The sequence below is a fragment of the Suricata suricatta genome, chromosome 17 (assembly GCF_006229205.1).
Source record: "Suricata suricatta isolate VVHF042 chromosome 17, meerkat_22Aug2017_6uvM2_HiC, whole genome shotgun sequence".
Taxonomy (NCBI): domain Eukaryota; kingdom Metazoa; phylum Chordata; class Mammalia; order Carnivora; family Herpestidae; genus Suricata; species Suricata suricatta.
The window spans coordinates 12,073,373-12,089,279 of record NC_043716.1 but is presented as its reverse complement, the minus strand read 5'-3'; the positions used below and the strand labels follow the sequence as shown (position 1 = coordinate 12,089,279).

The window sequence follows — 15,907 nt, the reverse complement described above, 5'->3', positions numbered from 1 at the left end:
TATCACCACATGTTTCCAGAGGACCTGCCAGGTGCCAGACATGTCCTAAGACTGGAGAACTCCTCCCCAACCCCCCACGAACAAACCAGACATGGTCTCTGCTCTCACGGAGCTTACAATCTAGCAAAAAAGACAAAGCAGGTTCAGGGTGTTACAATTCAGCGTATAGGTGTGCTGGCTCAAGGGGGTGGGTACAGAGATTTGGCATCATACACACATTTCACTTAGGCAAACACAATGGTATATTTTTCTGGAAAACGTTAAAAAAAAAAGGCAAGGAAAAAGGAAAACAATGTTAAGTCATTTGGGCCATTTCACCTGCCTCTCCACTCACCAAACAGACAGGAGGGAGGGCTAAGGCAAGCTCATGCCCCTGCTGCTCCTGTGACCTGTTACAGTTCCCAAGATCCCCTTCAAGAGTAAGCTGTTTGCTTGAGTGTGAGTCTAACACCTAAAAATATGTGGGTTTGGTTTTTTTTTCCCACAATATGGCCCTAATTGCAGGCCAACCATTTTACCTGGAGCTCAACCAAAGAAACTATGATGTGCTCCCACACAGGAAGGAACCAACTGTGCTGATCTTGCGATGCTGGTTTTCCATGTGGCACCTTCCTCAGGGTTTCCAAGAGGAATTTTGATTACACTCCATTTTTATCTTAGGTGTGATGGTATAACCCAACCCTAGAATGAGCCGAGTCTCAATTAGGGCAGTACCGTGGGATACAGAGCAGGGACCCGTAACCTGGCTCAGGAACTTGGAGGTAGCCTCCTGAAGGAGTCTCTAAGTCCTTGAGGATGAGGAAGAGAGAAGGCAAGGCTCAGGTGGAAGGGAGAAAGGTCCAGGGGAGCATGTCACTGCTGGAGAAGAACAGCACCGAGCAGAGTTTGGAAGGCTGGTGAGAACAAGATGGGTCCAAGAAACTAGTGGGCACAGGGCAGGGGAGATGAGGAGGACAGGCAAGAGATACCAGATGCGAGATTTTGACAAACCCTGTGAGCTATCACAGGAGTTTGAAATTTATTCCAAGGGCAACAGTGTCGTTTCGAAAGGTTAAGCCGAGGAATAACAGGAATAACTTTAAGAAAGTTCATTCTGAAGTGCATGAAAAGATGCCCAACATTATCAGTCATCAGGAAAATGCAAATCAAAACCACAATGAGATACCAATTCACATTGCAAATAACAAGTGTTGATGAGGATGTGGAAAAACTGGAACCTTTATACACTAATGGGGAAAGTGGAAAATGATGGAGCCACTTGGGAAAAGTCTGGCAGTTCTTCAAAAGGTTAAGACAGAGTTACCATATGACCCAGCAATTCTACCCCCAGGTATATAATCCAAGGTATATGTAATGAACACATGATCACATAAAAACTTGTACATAAATGTTCCATAGCAGCATTAGTCATATCAGCCCAAAGTGAAAATAACTCACATGTCCATCAACTGATGAATGGATAAATAAAATGTACTGTGCATACAATGGAATATTATTCGTTAACGAAAAGAAGTACTGACACATGCTATACAACATGATTCTCAAAAATATGTTTCGTGAAAGAAGCCAATCACAAATCACCACAAAGTGTATGATTCCATTTATATGAATGTTCAGAATAGACAAATCCATAGAGACAAAAAGTAATGGTTGCCAGGGTGGGAAGAGGGACTGGGGAGTGACTGCTAATGGGTGGGTACAGGGTTTCTTTTTGGTGATGAAAATGTTCTAAAACTGACTATGGTGATGGTTGCAAAATTCTGTGATTATAATACTAAAAGCCAGTGAAGTGTATACTATTTTTTAAAGATATTTTTATTAAAGGGCGCCTGGGTGGCTCAGTTGGTTAAGTGTCCGACTTCAGCTCAGGTCGTGATTTCACGGTTTGTGAGTTTGAGCCCCATGTCAGGCTCGGTGCTGGCAGCCTGTTTCAGATTCTGTGTCTCCCTTTCTCTCTGCCCCTCCCCTGCTCATATTCTGTCTCTGTCTCAAAAATAAACACTAAAAAAATTTTTTTTAAGATATTTTTATTTTTAGGTATCCTCTACATCCAATGCGGGGCTCGAACTCACAAGCCCAAGATCAAAGTCACATGCTCTACCGACTGAGCCAGGCGCCCCTGAAGTGTATACTATAAAAGAGCAAACTGTATGCTATGTAAATAATGTCTCAGTTAAGGTTCAAAAAACAATGAAAGCTGATCCCAGCTGCAGTGCACATAACAGAGAGGAAGGGAGGGGGTATGGGGCAGAGACCAGGGAGGAGGCTGCCAGAGCAATGGCACAGGAGAAGATAGTGACTGAACTAAGAGGAGGGTTTCGTGGGACCAGACTAGAGAAGACCAGAGGAGCACTTGTCATGGGCTCCACAGTGCTCCAGGGCAGGTGGTGTGTCTCCCAAGAGGGAGAGTGGGGACACAGAAATGAGGTATCTGCAATTACTATCAAGCAGCAAAAACATATTTGAAATCTCATGTGTAAAGACTAAGAAGAACATAGAAAGTGTGTAGCTCCCCTGCCCTCATGCATAAAGAGCACCCAGGCACACTGAGCTGCCACTAGGGGACCATCCTGGCTGTCCACCCCCACTCCCAAACTCCAAAGAGAGTGCCTGGCCATTCAGGGCATGCGAAGATGTTTCAAGCTCTGACTACCTGAGTGTAGGCCAGAGAGTGAGAGAGGAGGCGACCAACAATAACTTGGGGACATAAAATCGATAGATACTTTTCTGGTTCCTTATATTTGTGAGAACTGCAAGGCAGCTCAAGCGGCCATTTTTCTTGATTAGATCAAAGGCCCAGTTTTGACTACACAACACCACCCCCCCTTCCAGAAAGCCTTCCCTGATCTCTAAAAGAAGACTGGCAGGTGCTATAATGCCATGGGCAAGATGGGCCTGAACTACTGTTGGAAAAGGTCATGACTGGGAAACACAGAAGTATAAAGAAGGGCATTTCTTGAACACTGCTGAGACCACATCAGTTAGGAGCCTGACCACAAAGACACCTTTGTCCCGCCAGAAGACCCACAGGCTGTAATGGAAATGGGATGGGGGTGAATCCTTGTCCACAAACTCATGGACACCCTAAGCTGTCTCTTTGACCTTCGCCACACCTGTAACAGAAACCAGTGCTGGCCAGCCCACCACAACCATTGCCTCAGGAAGAGTAAAAACACCACTGAAACGCATCAACAAAATCAGAAGCTTTGGTACCAGGCCATTCATTTGCCCGACAGGAAAACTGAGCCCCAGGCCCGCAGAACAAAACCAGGCTTGGCCTCCAGGTCTCTGACTCTCAGGTCCTTGTCCTTCTCACTCTACCAACTCCCTAAACCTCACCCCTTCTTAAGAACCTTGCCCTCAGCTGTGTGCTCCACAGGACCAAAATAGCTGAGAACTTCAGAAACGTTAGGTCTCAGCTGGCAGGGAGCCATCTCTTTCCCAGAATCCTATCAGGAAGCAGAAACATACAGTAGTTATAGGCTCTGATCTTTCTAAAGGGAGTGAAAAAAGCAGGTTAGCCAACAAAACATGGTACAGAACGACTGTTGCAGATCTCAAGTCCTGCGGCCCTTAATTTCCTTCATTAGCAGCAGCATTCCGCATTCAATCACACCGCACTGTAATCAACAATCGATGCGACCATCAGCTCAGGCACAAGTGAAGATCTCTAGAATCCAGGGCCACACTAGGTAGTGAAACACTCCAGACAGGTGAGGAGCCGTGAAACCACAAAGGGACAAAGGCTTACAATCTCTAACTCCTAAGTTCTAGTGAATTGAAGTGAAACACTATTTTTAAGGCTGCAAAGGAATATAAAAATTAAACAGTTCAAGACAGAGATCAAAGAGGAAGACAAAAAAAATCTACGGCCTTTAAAATAATCTGAAAGGAGTTTAGAAATAAACAAGAAATAAACAAACTAAAATTTCCGTAACTATTATATTAGCCAGTTTCAAAGATAACTTCAGGTGCCAGACAGAACTTGGATATAGAAAGAATAAATACCAACATATCACTTCTGAAGTGATAATAAACAACAGGACCCCATCTCTGACGGATGGGGATTTTTTTTTCCCCTCTACATTGGCCAAAAAGCAAGTTGAATTCTATATACAACAGACAGACTGTACTATACAATTAGGGTCATTTAAAAATAATGAGACTCCTCTCTTTGCCTTCTTCCAAAGTATATAATATATATTTAACAGCACACATAAGACACCACTTGAGCTTCCCTTGTAGCCAACAGGAAGTATTTTCACATATAAAAATTAAAAATTTTAACTTTTAAATCATTAATATTTTTAAACATAATACAGACTTAAAAATTGTTCAACATTAACCCGTGACCCCACCCCTAGCACAAAAGTCCACCCCAAATCCAGAAGTCACAGTTTTTTGTTCCTAAAAATCCCACAGCACTGAACTTGATCTTCACTTCAAGCCGACTGCTATGAAGAGGCCCCTAACAGAAATCCCCAGGGAGGAACGGAAGCACGATCGACGCTGCATCTCGTATCTACCTGGGCGGCACTGGTGCACCTCTGTGGTCAGGTCCATGAGATTCGGCCCCGACACTAGGGTCCTGGAAGGGTGAGCTGGCAGCTTCCCTCATCTTCCCCCTCGAAGGCTGTCCAATAAGCACCTGGGAATTGACTTTTCTTGGGAAAAGGGTGCTGGTAACAGCTGTCAGGGCCAAGGCAATAGTGAGAAGTTCAGTTCTCTGCTCTTTGGATGAACTGTGTAAAACATTTCTTTAAAAGACACAATGTTAAAAATATTAAGAAAAACCTCTACAAAATCTGGAGGGCTGCCTTTTCCTCAAAGGATAAAGCTTGTGGGGTAGAGGGAAAAGAATTGAGGGCCCAGAACTCTAACTCTGCAGCAAAAGATAGATGCCCTTCAAAACATGTCACATTCTTAATATGTCTTGCTGAAGAAGCAAGAGCTGAGGGTGACTGTGTAAGCACAGGACGGGTGCCAACTCCTGCAGGGGAAGGGGGGGAGGTTCCTACTGTGCACCCCACCCTGCACCAGAATGTCAGACTTTAGGGCAGCTGCCATTGGCCCCAAGGACATCAGGACTCTGCCTCTGAACCAGAGCTGCTTTCCCGACTAACTTCAATCTGGAGAGATGGTAAGTTATCTAACCGGCTCTTCTTTTGGCGAGACTGTTCTTTCTCCTTTATCAGAGCCCCCCATGCCCTTTGCAGCTCAGAGTCATCTTCCTCAGTGCCTGGTGCCCTGTGATCCACCTTCTTCATGTTCTTTTCTTTGGTCTTGGGTGCAGATCCTAAGCGAGTCCATAAACTACCTGTTTGGGTGAGAAAGCATTTCAGTTCTGGTGGTCAATGCTGAGAAGCAGGGGCACTGCCAACAACCTGACGTGCAAGAAAACACTGGGTAGGGGTCTGTGGCTCTTGGAACCTTTGTGCAGTGTTGGGAAGCTAACCTCATTTCCCTGGCTATAGTCCCCTGCCTGCCAACTGCGGGTTCTGGACCCAGTGGGAGACTCTAGCAGCCAGGGGACATGTGCCTCCTGTGCCGATCAGGGTCACCTGAGACGCTACTTATGCTACACCTGCCCCTCCCTGGTGAGACTCACCATTCTGTGTAGAGCTTCATTCTGCCATGAGTGGGCCACTCCCAGATCATTCCCAGCTATAGATTCTGCAAAGTGAGGGGCCTACGACACTAAAAACTTTCAGAAATTTGGCCCAATATCTACTCATTTTTATTTTTATTTTTTTTTATTAATAGTTTACTACCAAGCTGGTTTCTATATAATACCCTGTGCTCTTCCCCACAAGTGCCCCTCTCCATGACCATCACCTCCCCTTTCCATTCCCCCTCCCTCTTCAGCCCTCAGTTTGTTCTCAGGATTCAAAGGTCTCTCATGATTTGCCTCACTCCCTCTCCCCAACTCTTTTCCCCCCCTTTCCTTTTCCCATGGTCCCCTGTTAGGTTTCTCCTGTTGGACCTATGAGTGACAACATATGGTATCTGTCCTTCTCTGCCTGACTTATTTCACTTAGCATAACAGCCTCGAGGTCCATCCACACTGCTATGAATGGCCAGATTTCATTCTTTCTCATTGCCATGCAGTACTCCATTGTATATATATACCACATCTTCTTGATCCATTCATCAGTTGATGGACATTTAGGCTCTTTCCATGATTTGGCTATTGTTGAAAGTGCCACTGTGAACATTGGGGTACATGTGCTCCTATGCATCAGCCCTTCTGTATGCCTTGGGTAGATCCCCAGCAGTGCTATTGCTGGGTCATAGGGGAGTTATAGTGATAGTTTTTTGAGGAACCTCCACACTGTTTTCCAGAGCGGCTGCATTCCCACCAACAGTGTAGGAGGGTGCCCATTTCTCCACATCCTCGCCAGCATTCACTCATTTTTAAAAGATACTTTATTACTATCTCACAATAGAGAAATGCAGGTTTAGAATTTCACAGCATACTATACTATAAGGCAATTAAACATTTTATTTATAAAGAATTTAATGGCATATGGGGCACCTGGGTGGTTCAGTCAGTTAGGCCTCTGACTTCGGCTCAGGTCATGATCTGACAGTTGATGAGTTTGAGTCCTGCATCAGGTTCTCTGCTGTCACCACAGAGCCTACTTCAGATCCTCTGTCCCCCTCCCTCTGCCTCTCCCCTACTCTCTCTTTCTCAAAAATAAATTACACATTGGGGCGCTGGGGTGGCTCAGTTGTTTGGTCATCCAGCTTCGGCTCAGGTCATGATCTCATAGTTTGTGAGTTTGAGCCCTGCGTCGGGTTCTGTGCTGACAGCTCGGAGCCTGGGGCCTTCTTCAGAGTCTATGTCTCCTTCTCTCTCTCTGGCCCTCCCCCACTTGTACTCTGTCTCTCAAAAATAAATGCAAAAAAGCTATTTTTAAAATAAATAAACATTAAAAATATTTTTTTAAAAAAAGAATGTAAGTGTGGAATAATGATCACAATAAAATACTGCATGAAAAAAGCAGGATATGTATATGGACCAAGACTACAGAGTATTTGTGCTAAACAGAAAGAACCAAGGATGGTTTTGCTTTTTTTCTATTTTCTAAATTTTCTCTACTGTTACCCTTACAATTATGACAATGACTATAATGGAAGAGAAAAAGTAATTTAATTTTGACATATGCTATTTCCTGCCTTCGACCAACAAAGTATTTCTACGCTCTAGTCTGCTCCCACCCAACTCCCATCCCCTTCAGTTTTCAGTGTTACCAACCTGATTTCTTCTCCCGAGTATCAGAATAGAGGCCTTTAACATCTTGCCTGGGAACACCCAGCCTACTATGTACATCAGAAAAAGTCTCTCTCCGAAAGACTGGGTTGCTGCTGAAAGCCTTTTCTGGAGAATACGGTCTTTTTCCTAACCGCTGGCGTATGTCTAGAAAAAGAAAAAAAGTATTACTGTGACCAAGCTTGTGTGCTTTGCTATCCATACTGTCAACCTGAGATGTCCAGAGGACCCAGTGCCAAATCTCCCCAAGTGAGGACAAAGGACCTGACAAAATCAAGCTCCTAAAATTCTTCTATCTACTCAGTCTAGATTCCCCTAAGAAAGTCTTTCAGTGGAAAAAAAGCCTCTCAGCTGACTGTTCCAGAGAGGAATTTCTGAGGCAGAATCAGCTGGGGTTTTTTGGTTTTGTTTTATTTTTAGTAGAACCAAGCATACTAAAGAATTTCCAAGCATTTCAGCTAACAATACTATAAGCTCTCTGAGGGCAGAAGCCATAGTCTTTGAACACATAAAAAAGTCTTAAACTTATTACATTTAACAATAAATGTCACAAGACGGGTAAAAACCAAAGGATCTGGGAAGACATCCCAAACCAAAACGCTTTTCCTCCCTCCAGTCCCTCCAGAAACCCATCCTCTTGAGTTCCCTCTAACAACAGGCAGCAGCAGCAGCAGCAAGTCCCTGGGGCTTTTACCCATCTTGCTTATTGTCTCAGAGAGCAGCATATTCCCAACTTTCTGGTTCCTCAGGCCTGAGTCCTTTGGCTCCTTTCTCTTTGCTCCCTTCTTCCCAATACTGAGTCTTCTTCCTTCACGAGGTGTGATGTTTCCATCCACTCCGCCTCCACTTTCCCTGAACTAGTTCATGTCCTTGTTACTTATTTAAATCTCTACCCTACCCCACCTCGCCACAAAATTATCTTTCTAAACTACACATAAGATCAGGTTATTTCCCATGTCAAAAAACTAGGTTTGCCAAATGAGATTCCACATGCACACACACTCGAGGCCTTGCGCTGAAGCCATTTTCTGAGACGTCTTCCACAATTCCCTAGTAGACCTCCCTCCCTCTATGTTCCCACTGCCTACTGCTGACAGACCTATCAGAGCACTTACATTCTGCTCTGGGGTAGAATTACCTGACTGTGCGCACTCCTGTTACTCTGAGGTCTAACATGACTTGGCAGACCCTCCAAAGATTCTAACACTTCCAGCAGTTAACCCAGGGCCTGGCACGCAGCAGGCAAGTACCCACTCTATGTGTGCTTGTATATACAAACTATCTAGTTCAAATTCTTAACCATTAAACAACAACCCAACCTAATTTCTATTATCCTTATATATAAAGTTTATCAATGACACACAGAGTTAACATAATTGTTTGGGACAAAAGTACCAAAAGACAGTATCACAAAAGTATGATTATTTTCCATGTCTTAAAGTTCGAATGCCTAACCAAAAATTTAGAAGTGATGAAGCAGGACAACTCAATCAGTTCATTAATGAAAATGTTTTAACCAAGAACCTCTCTCTGCCTGGATTCGCTTTCTGGAGTTCAGAACAAAGCTGAAAAATGTAAATGAACACTACCTGATTTAGTATTGCTGCCTGGTGGCCGTGGCCGTGTGTGCTGACGTTTTTCATCTAACAGATGTCGGACATCTACAAATTTTTCAGTCGGTAACTTGTTACCAATTCGGTTTTTGATATTGCTTGTGGATACAGTATCTGCCCTCATGGAGTTCCTTTAAAAAAAAGAAAAAGGAGGAAAGAAAATTGGCACAATTAACCAACTCTAAATGTGGGATGATGCCTATGCAACAATCTTATACACTTTGGAGAAAACAATGTAAGATACCCAATCTAACACAGCAAATATTCACTCACAGAAACCATACACCAATAATTATTTGCTTATAAAAATCATGATCAGCCTACTACAAAGAGACTAGTCAGGGCCAATAGGTTCCTGAGTTTTCCAAGGTGTAAACTATCACAGAACGTGTAATTCCGAGTTCCCTCCACTCAGAGACACACATGAAGTAAGGCCTGCAAAGGGCTGAGGGACCTCTGTTCACCCAAGCTGTGATCACAGTAGTCAAGACACAAGAAGATCTACAATCTCTTTCTTTAAAGGGCAGACTTCTCTGTCAAAGACATCTGCTACATGCTAGTCCCCAACATGATTCTGACAGCATTCAACATTGGAAACAACATTTAGTTTTCTATGAAAACTAAAAATAAGGATGTGAACAAAGCCATACAAACAAACCAGATTGAACTGTTTTTGCTTTCCCCAAACACACCACCAAGAGCACTTCGGGAGAGCAACGCTAGACCCCAACCCTTTGAGCTATGCATCTGCCTTCAGGAATCTGCTCATTCCTACTAGTCATCAAAGAAATACACATTAAAATGACTTCTTTTTGGTCCAAAAAATTAGCAAAAAATAGAAAGAGTGATAGGTTTGGTAACTAAATATATATAAACATATACATATATATATTTGGTCCACAAAATTAGCAAAAAATAGAGTGATAGGTTTGGTAAATATATATGTTTTTTGGGGAGTCCACAAAATTAGCAAAAAATAGAGTGATAAGTTTGGTAAGTATATAATAGGTTATAAAGTGAGTGAAAGCCTTCTGAAAAGAAATTTAGCAACACCACATTTTAAAACGTGTATGTTGTTTTGTGCAATAACTGGAATTCAAAAAATTTAATTAGTGAAACAATAATAAAATAGAAACCTAAATGTCCATCAATAAGGGACTGACTAAATAAATCACAATACTTTCAAACAATGGACTACATCTGGGGGAAAAATAGCAGAAATCTATATGTAATATATGAAATAGGAAAAGCACACTAGAAAACAATATAAATATAATTTCATTTCTGAAAAAATATACCTGATTTCTCCATGTGTTATATATATATATGCGTGTGTGTATATATATATACACACATAAAATTAGCTTGAAAGTTATTCACTCAATTGCTAAGTCATTATTTTAGGAGAGACTGAAATTATGCATGATTTTCACTTAATACACTAACATTTTTATAACAAGGATCAGGATGCTTTTATTCAAATTACTCATAAGACTGAAATTAGAACAGAAAAAGGTGATTATAAAATTAAGAGGAACTAAGAGGAAGTTAAGGAATTAGTATTTAAAATCAAATTAAAAGCAGGTGGCTCAGTCAGCTGGCTGTCTGACTTTGGCTCGGGTCTTGATATTGCAGTCTGTGAGGTCAAGCCCTGCAGTGGGCTCTGTGCTGTCAGTACAGAGCCTGTCTCGTATCTTCTGTCTGCCTTTCTCTCTGCCCCTCCTTCTCTCTCTCTCTCTCTCAAAAAAACCCACAAACATTTAAAGAAAAATTTCTAATTAAAAAAAAATCAAATTAAAAGCTAGCATTGATAAAAAGAAAAAATAACGTACCTAATATTTTTCAACTGAGATTCCACTTCATCAGCATACATGGTCATTTTCATGCTTTTCTTTGGTGAAGGAGTGGAAATCATTTTCAGTTCTAGATCATAGTCCATTTCGTCGGAGTCTGAACTGCTGGCACTGGACTGCCTAGACGTGCTCCGCTCCCGGGTCTGCTTGAGAGCTGGGAGCTCCTCCTGGTACTCAACCACCACTCTGTCATCTGCATCCATGTCTTGGTCTTCCTCCTCCTCCTCCTCCTCTTCCTCCTCTTCAATGGGTTCCTCAGGAACATTTACTAGTCCTAAGAAATTTAACCAAAAAACATTAGGAAAAGGACTAAAACTAACAACAAATCTGATTTCCTACTCTACACTGGTGACCCTTTAAAAAAGGTGGGGATCCCACGCCTGACATCTTACTGGAGCATTATCTGTATTAGTGCCAATCTCGATGCCATTCTGACATCCACAAACAGAAGAATGGCTTGGTAAAGTATGATCGAGCAACCTGGTGGATATTATAAAGTTACCTGCAATACAACTGACTGTCGTTATTCACAAGTTCTGTATTTGCAAATCTGGCAAATTCATTTGTAACTCCAAAATCCACACTCAGAGTGCTTTCGTGACCATTTGTGGACATGTACAGAATAACAAAAAACCTGAATCACCAGGCAGGCATACTCCCAGCTGAGGTCAAATGAGGCAATGCTCTGCCTTCGTGTTTCAGCTCTCATACTGTTAACAAGTGTCCTTTTTGCAGACTATTAAGTGCCATGTTTTTCATATTTTTGAGGCTTCTGTTGGGGATTTCCCTGTTGAAAATGGCCTCCAAGTGTAATACCAAAGCTGTCTAGTATTTCTAAGCACAAGAAAGCTGTGATATGCCTTACAGAGAAAATACATGTTAAATAAGCTTTGTTCAAGCATGAATTCTAGTGCTGTTGGCTGTGAGCCCAATGTTAATGAATCAACAATATGTATTAAATGTCTTTAAACAGAAACACACAACAGACAAGGTTATATATTGATCAGGTGATGAGAATGGCGACCAGAGTCTCTGAATGGTTTAGTATGCACTATATCAATTGCCACAGTGACTTTATAAGCACATAACCACTGTGAATAATGAAAATCAATTCTGACTTCAAAGTTCATGGAAAAATGCTTATAAGTGGCAGAAGACTATAAAATATATGTTCACAACGATTATACGTATTATGAAGAGACAAATAGAAAAAACATAAGGTGAAATCAGTTGTTTAATATTAGAGTTATAAAATTATGGGCAATTTGGTTTTTAATTTCTTTAGTAATATATAAAGATTATAAAAATATCTTAGAGTAACTGAACCCTGTAACTGCATAATAGAAAAGTATGTGCGTTTTTCAGATGCAGATTTCAAATATATAATTTTGGATTACACATAAAATAAAAATGATAGACTTCGCCTCTCACTGTCCCTGTCACAATGATAAACATGTATGCATGTTATCTCATGTTTGTATGCTGACTTAATTCTACAAAGCACGTAGAAGACTTCATAGTTTAGATTCAAAATAAAAACAAATCTTTCTAAAACATAATGAAAATGATTCTTTTACGATAAGCACCAGAGAAAGAAAGGAAGGAAAGAATAAACAAACAAACGAAATCAAACCCAAGTCATATCTCATTTAACTGAGGCATTCGTGTGCACAAGCCAATAAGCATAAAACACCAGACACAGCAGCCTATTTTCATCAGACAAAAAAATATATAAAATCAAGTCATCTGATAAAATTCTGAAAAAAATTTTCATGCAGCTTTTGATATTAATAGTAGAAAATTTAGATTCTTACAAAAAATTTTCACTTTTCCCTATGTCACATTTGGCCTCTTTTGTTAGAACAGCTTTTATAAAATCATTTGACCTCTTTTGTATGGGCAATTTAAAATTAATTGTGACTTGACTTACTTTCCTATATGTTGGCAGAGGGTGAGGGCAAGGAAGAGAGGATGATAAAGTTTGGAACCTTAAAAGACTGTATTAAGAATAAGAATATGATTTCGGAAGCCAAACATGTGTCTACCCAAGAGCTGAGCAGGCAACTACCGGAATGTCGGTGTTTATAGGACGTCAAGCCAACGTCATCCCCAATCAGGGCTCTCTTCTTGATCACATCCCGCTGAATGCGACGGGAATGATATCTTCGTTTCCTGCAACATTCCAAAATAAGCACATAATAAAAACCAACAGGAAGGACCCTGAGATCCACTAATTAAATTCAACTATACACTGATGAAATACTGGGTACTGAAACAGAGACATTTTACATGAAACTAAAACTCAGCCTTTCATGCCATTTACCACAGTTCAGAATCCTGACTTTCTTGTCTTTCTTCAAGTCCACACATGGTATTGACATTCCACTGCAGAAGACCAACTGAAGGATTAAGAAAACCTTAAGTACTATTTAAATTACTGAATTAAAAAGTTGTGGACTCACCAAGAATTACTTAGAATTCCTTTCATGCCTCCGTAATTTGGATTCCCATATTTCATGTAATACTGACTTCTTCTGGCTGCTCCAAGTTCCTTTTTGTCATCTAAAAAGTAATTACAACAGTTACCTAGGGTTTCCCATTGGTGTGAAGACAATGTTGAATGGTTTCAAAAAATGTTTTCCATAGCTGGGATCACATCAGCACAATTTGCCAGCTGAAGGGAAAGCTGCACTACAAACATTAGCTCTGTACCTACGAACCACTGCAGTGTTGAGAGGGCGGGGCAAAATACAGAGATGAAGGAGGTTAAGCTGAATGACCTCATAGAGAAAATACTATTAAAAACAATACAACACACAAGGTTCCAAGAAGCATAGGAAAACTTCAGTCATTAGAGCTGTTCAAAAATTAAAAGGGTTTCTAGAAGAGGTAGCATTTTTATTGGCCCCTTGAAACACATTTGCTTTTGAATGACAACACCAATAACACAGAATCAGTATTAAAGAAACAGATTATACATAATTCCATATGTTTGGTAAACCAGTATTTCCCTTTCTTTTTTTTTTTTGGTAAACCAGTTTTTCCAATTTATTGTTATGTTCCTCAAAATGCCTTTAAAGAAAGTAGTCTAGTACCATTTATCTAGAATGCACTCCAATAAGCCATTCAAATGAACATAGATCACTTTTGTCAAGTTAAAATGTCAGTTAACAGAAAGAAGAAGTGGGCAGTGAACACACATACTCTCATCATGGAGAGGTCTTGATGGCTCCTGGGGCACTCGCTGACTGCAAAGGATGAATACCAATGCGAATGCATCCAGTGCTACAAGTAAACAGTGGCACAAGCTAGTATGTGCACCCTTTAGAAAGACATGCCCACCAGCTCCTTGGAGAAATGGCTGATTCCAGACTGGGACAGGAAAAGTACAAGTTGAGTCTGGAAAAACAAGATGTTTTACTGTGCCACAAGCAAGAAAGTGCTCAAAGAATCATGGAGGCATGTTAAAATAACATAGCTTGAAGGGACTCCTCTGGCCAAATCCAAGAACATTTGTAAATCAAAAAAATGATATAAATGAATGATAAACCACTGAATAAGACTCATGAGTCTAAACTGATATAATAAATAAGTGGGTAAAAAGAGAAAGCTCTTCCTGATAGTATAACACCAACTCATAAAGAAACGTAGAGTTAAGAAGTCCTCAATGGATGCTGATTAGACGTATGAGCAGAAAACGGTTTACATAATCTCAAAGTACCACCCCACAAATTTTAGATTTACAAATGGAAAAACAGGAGAACCTTGGCAATCATTACTTTAACCGAGTGAGAAAAATTAACATCTCCAGAAATGGTACAATAAATACCATGTGCCCCCTGACACGATGCACTGAAAATGATAACATCAACACTTCTGTGGTTCTCTTGTCCACACGCACCACCGAATCTAATCAGGAGGAGGTATTAGACAAACCAAAACTGAGGCAAAGCCTATAAATACTAAGCCTATCCTCGTTTTTGTTTTTTTTTTAAACTAAGCTCCATGCCCAGTGCAGAGCCCAACATGGGTCTTGAACTTACAACCCTGAAATGAAGACCTGAGGTGAGATTAAGAGTTGGATTCTTTTTTTTTCCTGCTTTCTTTTTTTTTTAATTTTTTAAAACATGTATTTTCTTTTTTAATGTTTTATTTATTTTTGATACAGAGAGAGAAAGAGCATGAGAGGGCGAGGGGCAGATAGAGAAGGAGACACAGAACCGGAAGCAGGCTCTGAGCTAGCTGTCAGCACAGAGCCTGTCTCGGGGCTTGAACCCACGAATGTGAGATCTGACCTGAGCCGAAGTCCAAGGCTTAACCGACTGGGCCACCCAGATGCCCAACATTTATTTATTTTTTAGAGAGAGAGAGACACAGAGGGTGAGCGGGGAGAGTCACAGAGAGGGAGACAGAGAAGCAGACGCAGGCTCCGAGCGTTGAGCTGTCAGCACAGAGCCTGACGCAGGGCTCGAGCCCATGAACTGTGAGATCATTACCTGAGCTGAGCTGAAGTTGGCCCCTGAACCAACTGAGCCACCCAGGTGCCCAAGAGTTGGATTTTTTTTTTTAACATTTTATTTATTTTTGAGTGAGAGAGACAGAGCATGAGTGGGAGAGGGTCAGAGAGAGAGACACACACACAGAATCCGAAGCAGGCTCCAGGCTCTGAGCTGTCAGCACAGAGCCCGACGCGGGGCTCGAACCCACGAACTGTGAGATCATGAACTGAGCTGAAGTTGGCCGCTTAACCCACTGGGCCACCCAGGTGCCCCAAGAGTTGGATTCTTAACTGACTAGGCCACCCAAACACTCCCAGTCCATACTCTTAAAATATGTCTCATTCAAGAAAAATAAACCAGAGTATTCCGTATTCAAAATTCTTATATATTTTAACATCTATCCAAGTCATTGTGCATGAAGAGCCTTATAAACATAAAAGGCTTGGGGCGCCTTGGTGGCTTACTTGTTTAAGCATCCGACTTCAGTTCAGGTCATGATCTTGCGGTTGGTGAGTTCAAGCCCCATGTGATAGATTAAAGAGTATAATTTAAAAATGTTTTCAGGGGTGCCCAGATGGCTCAGTCAGTTAAGTACCCGACTCTTGATTTTGGCTCAGGTCTCACGGTTCCTGAGTTCGAGTCCTGCGTTGGGCTCTGCACTGACAGCAT

The 15,907-nt window shown here is 41.5% G+C and overlaps 1 protein-coding gene across 4 annotated transcripts in view; it reads right to left on the bottom strand.

Annotated features, from left to right (window-relative positions):
• The window catches only part of NCBP3 (nuclear cap binding subunit 3), a 41,703-nt gene that overhangs the window by 4,283 nt on the left and 21,513 nt on the right, over positions 1–15,907 (bottom strand). Inside the window, exons 8-14 of one of the 4 annotated variants that reach the window (XM_029929249.1) lie at positions 13,202–13,301; positions 12,808–12,911; positions 10,719–11,013; positions 8,863–9,017; positions 7,259–7,420; positions 5,155–5,317; positions 4,527–4,689 (exon numbers count right to left, since the gene is read on the bottom strand). In XM_029929249.1, coding sequence (XP_029785109.1) covers positions 4,581–4,689; positions 5,155–5,317; positions 7,259–7,420; positions 8,863–9,017; positions 10,719–11,013; positions 12,808–12,911; positions 13,202–13,301 — 1,088 coding nt within the window. In that variant the 3' untranslated portion in view covers positions 4,527–4,580. Of the gene's footprint in view, positions 1–4,519; positions 5,318–5,608; positions 5,674–7,258; positions 7,421–8,862; positions 9,018–10,718; positions 11,014–12,807; positions 12,912–13,201; positions 13,302–15,907 lie in introns of those variants that run through there. The other 3 variants (XM_029929250.1, XM_029929253.1, XM_029929252.1) reach the window with 3 other exon arrangements.